Source organism: Cornus florida, unplaced genomic scaffold (assembly GCF_030987335.1).
Source record: "Cornus florida cultivar Cherokee Brave unplaced genomic scaffold, ASM3098733v1 CherokeeBrave_3.0.0_Hap2_Chr08, whole genome shotgun sequence".
NCBI lineage: Eukaryota > Viridiplantae > Streptophyta > Magnoliopsida > Cornales > Cornaceae > Cornus > Cornus florida.
In genome coordinates, this window is record NW_026775578.1 from 21480527 (window position 1) to 21486924 (window position 6398).

A 6398-nucleotide genomic window follows, 5' to 3' on the forward strand; every position below is an offset into this window, starting at 1 on the left:
TAAGAGACAGTATTTCTTTTTTTAACTCTTACGCAAATTTGAAGATTTTTTTTTTTTTTTTTTTTTTTTTTCATTTTAGTTATATCAAGTAAGAAATCACTCTTTCTTTTTTTAACTCTTACTTGGCCTAACCAAGTCAAATTTTGGGAGAGTTTTTTTTTTTTTTTCATTGTAGTTATATCAAGTAAGATGACTCTTTCTTTTTTAACTGAAACGTGGCCTAACCAAATCAAATTTTGAATTTTCACGTTGCCAATCAAACTATTATTACTCGTTTTAAAATTACAACCCAAACCCGGTTAGTCAATCCCCGATCCATTTCATGCCTTAATCCAATCATGTCTTCGCTAAATTGAAATTCCATAAACACCCTTTGAAGATTCACAGTGTCTGAACTTCTCTCAAAGTTACCATGAGAGAGAGTAGTGAGTAGCGAAGAACAAGGCAGAGAGAGCCATAGATTCACAGAGAGAACCAGCGAAATGCAAGATCCATCAAATTCAAACCCTAACTCCCAAAATGCTGCGAAGCCACCACCAGCTACGACTACGTCGTTCGCCAACCCCTCCAACAACTCATTCAGGCCCTCCCACCACCGGCGAGCCCACTCCGAGGTCAACTTCCGGCTACCGGACGATCTAGATCTCGTCTCCGACCCATTCGATGCACCGTCGGGGAGTTTCGATGAGATCGGATCGGAGGACGATCTCTTCTGCACTTACATGGACATTGAGAAGCTTGGATCCAACTTAAACGACGGCCATATGGATGGACGGATCGACAATGCCGGCGGCGGAAGTGGCGGTGGTGGAGCGGTGACCGGCGAAGATGAAAAGCCCGCGAGGCCTCGGCACCGGCATAGCAATTCAGTTGATGGATCGATGCTTATTGGTGAATCTATAGAGGCCAAGAAAGCAATGGCTCCTGATAAGCTTGCTGAATTGTGGACGATTGATCCCAAGAGAGCCAAGAGGTGCTACTGTCACTGTCTTACTTTTCACACACTTATAACTATATATATCTATATCTGTATACATGCATGTATATTGCTGATTTTAATTAATTGTTGAAGATTACTGTAATAATTTCATGGAAGCCAATGTTTTTGTTCGTTATGATATCGGAATGTGGGTGGATTTAATATAATCTAATTCGGTACAAGTGAAAAAAATTAGAAGTCCCAGAAAAGCTTTAAGAACAGATTTATGTAAATCTATAGCTCGTTCAAGTCAAATTTTTATTTTTCCCCTTTAGCCTGCACTCTGGGTTAAAGTTTGCACTGACCAACATTAAAAACTTGATTTCACTTCAAATAAGATTGGCTTCTTGATGCTTTAGAGACAACTTAATTGATGTTTCATCGCGATTTCTGCCTCAGTAAGTGGGAAGTATAAATATTGAATTTTTGATGTTATATGTCAATATCTAGGTAGATTCATCACTATGAAGTTTGTGAGAATTTGAGATGATGTGTGCACTCTTCTGTTGAACTGAGGGACTATAGTCATAAGCAATAGTAATCTCAAGATGTTCCTTTGGGCCATAACAAGTGATTCTAAGCAAGTTGTGCAATGACTAGAATATTTTAATGGGCCCTGAATATCTTGTTCTCTCTGGGTCATTAAAAAAAAAATGGCTTATGACCAAGTGCCAGAAGTTTGCTCAGATCAAGCCAATCAACAAAGTTCTGTTTCCAATTTTGTTGTGCAAATAGCTTTTGTGGTTACATTGGATTCCTGCAAAGGGTTTGTTAGTATGAAATAAACAAAAGTATGTTGTGCATTTATGTAACAGAATCTGCCTTTTTGTGTAACTGTTAAGAAGACAATATCCAGTTAGTATTGAATTATTGCTACCAACTGTTAAGGAGACTATATCCGGTTGGTATTGAATTATTGCAACGATATCGATCATTCCAATTCTATTGACATCTTTTACTTTCTTCAGTTAGATTGGAAAATGAAACTTGTGTACTTAGTCAATTGGGCCTAACAGTGTCCTTGGGTAGTTTGTATTGTCGCTATTGCATTCATGCCCTATCTAAAGCATGCTCTTGATTGATGACTGCTTGACTAATCAATATTTGCATCGCAACTCCTGTTGTATGTGAGCTCTGATTTCTTAAGGACAATTGTATGTTTTTACACGCGTCTATTGCTTATTAACTCTATTTGTATGACCACATATCATATTTGCATCAAAATCTGTAAAAGAAAATAAAAAAGGAAAAAAGATTTACTTAATGGCAGTAGCTAATCTTACATAGTTACCCATTTTGCTTTTGGTCATGTTGGGAGTTAACTGAGAAAAAATTCTCAAGTAAAATAACTTGTGTTTGGTTTTTCTGTACTTCTGATATTATCTGACATTCCACAATTAATATACAGGATTCTGGCTAACCGGCAGTCTGCTGCTCGTTCAAAAGAGAGAAAGGCACGTTACATCACAGAACTTGAGAGAAAAGTTCAGACCCTGCAAACAGAAGCAACCACCCTCTCTGCACAACTCACATTGTTCCAGGTGATTCCTGGACTATTCTTGTGGCTCGCTTTGTGAGAATTTTTTTTTTTTTTTCCCTTCTAATTGATAAAATTTAGTGATGGATTAGTAGTCCTGAAAATTTTGAGAGTTTTGTGTTGCTTTGAAAAATATAAAATTCATAGTAAACTATTACCTTTGACTTTGCACATTCTGCATTCAATTATATCCAGGTTGCTCTAACTTAACATTTAGACCCCTTTTAATTGACATTCTTTTTTAAGTGATAGTTGATGTTTGATTAACGGACTTAGTGTATTAAGCTTTTAAAATTTTCAATGAAAAACACTTGATTTGGTATCAAAGTAATTTTTATTTTTTATTTAACTCAGTAGTACAAACAACAAACAATGGTGCGGAGCTGGAGGAAATTTCTAATGAATCCGGATCCACAGTCGAATCATATGAATCTATGATTCCTACCCATATAATTTAATGGGATCCAGATAAGTAAAATATACTTGATCTGGGTTGCATATCTTGCAAAACCTGATCCATTTGAGAATTACCCAAAAAAATATTCATTTTTTTTATGACTCAGAAGTACAAACAACAAACAATGGTGCAGATCTGGAGGGCATTTCGTATGAATCCGGATCCACAGTCGGATCATATGAATCTACAATTCCTACCCATATAATTTAAATGGGATCCAGATGGAGTAAAATATACTTGATCTGGGTTGCATCTCTTGCAAAACCTGATCCATTTGAGAATTACCCAAAGCCATCCCCGGCCCAAATCCGCGATGGATCTTTCTAAGAATATCCATATCCGATCCCTTTTTGAATTCAGATTGTGTCCAACTTTCAAGCCCCTTTTTTTCTTTTTGGGCTGGTTGAATATGTGTGCTATAAGTGAAGATATATTTTGTGCTGATCACCCGACCAAGTTCTTGTTTGTTACGAAACGCTTCGAAATAGTCCAAAATAGTTTCTTCTTTGGTTACAGAAAATGTTACATGTTATAACCTTTTCCTGCTTAGACTTCAACAAACCTTGACCCCCTTAACTTGATGGATAGCGTAAGTCCTCCCTGATTAGTTTTGCATGTGATGTGTAAGAGAGCAGAGGAGACAGTGAACGGTCTACTGATTAATTGCTTGGGAACTAGATTCTTGTCTTTTCTTGGTATTTGGGCTTTATTGGTCATGCCCCAATCAATGGTAGTGGTGGTGGTGGGGTGTGTGGGGGTGGGAGAGAGGAACAGAAAAAAGGGGTTGGCAGGAGTTAATTATGTGTTGCGGCCTGGTTACAATTGTGTCTAACAGTGTGTTTGAAGTGAAATAGATGGTTTATTCATTAGAGTGGCTTAAAGGCAGTAAGAAGGATTGTTTATGAGCTTCCTGCCTTTTCTTTTTCTTTTTATTAATTTAATTTTGGCTTTTGGGATAGATTTATTTATTTATTTATTAGAGTTTTTGAGATAGATGAGTTTCTAGGTTGATTGATTTATAGTTGGTATATATATTATTGTGTCTAAAGGAGTTGCGCTTGGTGTTTCTCCTGCCCTCACCACCAGCAGTTCTATTTTCCTTGCAATTTGAATATTCATATCTTCATTCTATTGTCTTTTTCTTACATTTAGTGATTCCTGAAAATCAGAACTTGATTAACAACCTTTTACTTCACTTGTGGGAATCTGATACATTTTCACGTGTTTGTATAAGCTTAATAGGTTTGCTTTAAGAGCTTCTGATGTAATGAAATTTCCATTTATTTAAATATATTTTATATTTGCCTACCATTTATTGCTTTTTATTATACACTGCAATCCGAAGCTCACGACCTCATTATTTATTTATTATTTTATTATTTTCATTTTATTATTATTTTTTTACAGAGAGATACAACAGGTCTGAGTAACGAAAATGCTGAGCTAAAGCTTCGATTACAAGCTATGGAACAACAAGCTCAGTTACGCGATGGTACATTTCAAACAAACCCTGGTTTTTGAACTATTTTCATATTGTTCAATATAACCTTCGTGTTTCACGCGTCTTTCCTGAGCATGTTTAGGATACATGTCAGACTTTTTAACTTGTTCCATAGTAAGAAATCCAATTTCAGCTCTATTTAGCAGTCTGGAGGCTACAGTAATATAAAATTCATCCCATCTTATTGTCCAATGATCTTTTCCTAAGATGCACAAAAAATATTTGATGATGTTTTGAAGTTTGGTATTAATTTTGGATCCTTTAGATAATACTAATTATATTGGGTTCATCAATATTGTAAGTTTCGTAACCTCTTGTTCCTCTCATTTCAGATTTATAGCGGTCTGTTATTGTGCTCTTGTTTTTATCTTTTCTTAATATGCACACTGAGAAGTTCTTAAATAGGATGTATAATTGTACCATTCTGTTTGAACACAGCTTTGAATGAAGCACTGAAGCATGAAGTAGAAAGGCTCAAAATCGCCACCGGTGAAATGACAACCGCCTCAGATGCATACAATTTGGGAATGCACCATTTTCCATATAATCAGTCGTCCTTCTTTTCACAACAGCCACAACTACGGCCTAGTGACCCCCAGAAGATACAAACACCACAGTTTCATCCCCTCCACTCTAACATATCAACCCATCAGCGTCCTCAATTCGCTGCAACCCACTCACAGGGCTTCTCAGAGATGTTGCAGCAGGATCCCCTAGGTCAATTGCAAGGGCTTGATATCAATGGCAGAGGCTCTCACTTTGTTAAGTCCGAAGGTCCCTCAATTTCTGCCAGTGAAAGTAGCAGTACATTTTGATTCAAACTCTGCCGATCTTCACATGGCCTCACCCTGTTTGTTAAATTGTTTATAGACTAACACCTCGTTTAGCATCCGTAACTAGTAATTTTTAAGTTTATTTTTCAAATTTAATTCTTTTGTTTAAATTTGGTATTAGGAGTTTTTAGGTGCTTACTGGCTTGGGTAAGTCTTGTGTTGATCTATTTGATTCTTGTGTTGTGTATCATTTCCTGTTATGTGATTGTTTGTGGGGATTAAACTATATATTCTTAATTTATTGTTGGGGAGGCAGGGTTGGTTCTTCTGGTTTACTTTTACTATCAGTGATGACTGAAACCTGTTTTTGTATCTTCACCATTTGTTTAATGTTAATCTCTCTTTCTCAATTGTTTCTTTTCTATTCTTTATCCTCATTTTATTTCTTCCCACCATCATGTTGTTGATGATTGAACTTATTATTTGACGAATGATTAAATTTAAGCCTAGACTCCACCAACCGTCTACAACTATTCAACTAAGACCACAATGAAATTTAGCTAGTTTTTGGCCCAATAAGTACCACATTCAAAAGATCATCGGTAGTAGCATGCTGATTATCCACTATATGAATTCGGAATGGAAACCGGTGGAAAGCCAGTAGATTGATATTTAAACAAATGGCTCATTAGCTTAGTTTTTCATTTGGAGAAATATTTTTCAGAAATTTGAGCAAAACAAATTTCAAACTTTTTAAAGATTGTCATATTTCAATCTTGATGTTGGCTAAATTGAATACAACTCAAACAATTGAAAATACCATTTTTATTTCGCTTACTTTTAAAACTCACATTTTCTCTTGAAGTTTGAGGCTGCTTACCACAAATGAGACTTAACTCCTACTTATATAGATATCTCCATGGCATTATCTAGTTTCTAAAACTATCTTAGTACAGACTTTGTCTTAATTTTGTTTTTATGTATATAAAATCCCATTAATTTGAAGTATCTAGTTAATTTTTTTTCTCTCTCAAACATTCTCTCTTGAAATTTGTGTATAAATGTAGGAATACATACCTCCCATTTGTTAACGGTCAATGACGAAAAATACTAATACTTTTTTTTTAAAACAATGAGCTGGGGTCTTTGAA

At 35.7% G+C, this 6398-nt stretch overlaps 1 protein-coding gene across 1 annotated transcript; it reads left to right on the forward strand.

Annotated features, from left to right (window-relative positions):
* Positions 1-356: 356 nt before the first annotated feature.
* LOC132270720 (transcription factor RF2b) lies at positions 357-5657 on the forward strand. Its single transcript, XM_059771911.1, has 4 exons — positions 357-973; positions 2388-2520; positions 4381-4465; positions 4913-5657. Exons 1-4 carry the CDS (start codon positions 483-485, stop codon positions 5287-5289), a joined length of 1086 nt encoding a protein of 361 aa, XP_059627894.1. The 5' UTR covers positions 357-482; the 3' UTR covers positions 5290-5657.
* The last annotated feature ends 741 nt before the right edge of the window (positions 5658-6398 follow it).

Bases quoted from the DNA above. Each gene is read 5' to 3' on its own strand.
- LOC132270720 (XM_059771911.1), top strand. From the start codon at position 483: ATGCAAGATCCATCAAATTCAAACCCTAACTCCCAAAATGCTGCGAAG. The intron at 974-2,387 runs GTGCTACTGTCA...ATTAATATACAG, and splicing joins GATCCCAAGAGAGCCAAGAG to GATTCTGGCTAACCGGCAGT. The intron at 4,466-4,912 runs GTACATTTCAAA...GTTTGAACACAG, and splicing joins ACAAGCTCAGTTACGCGATG to CTTTGAATGAAGCACTGAAG.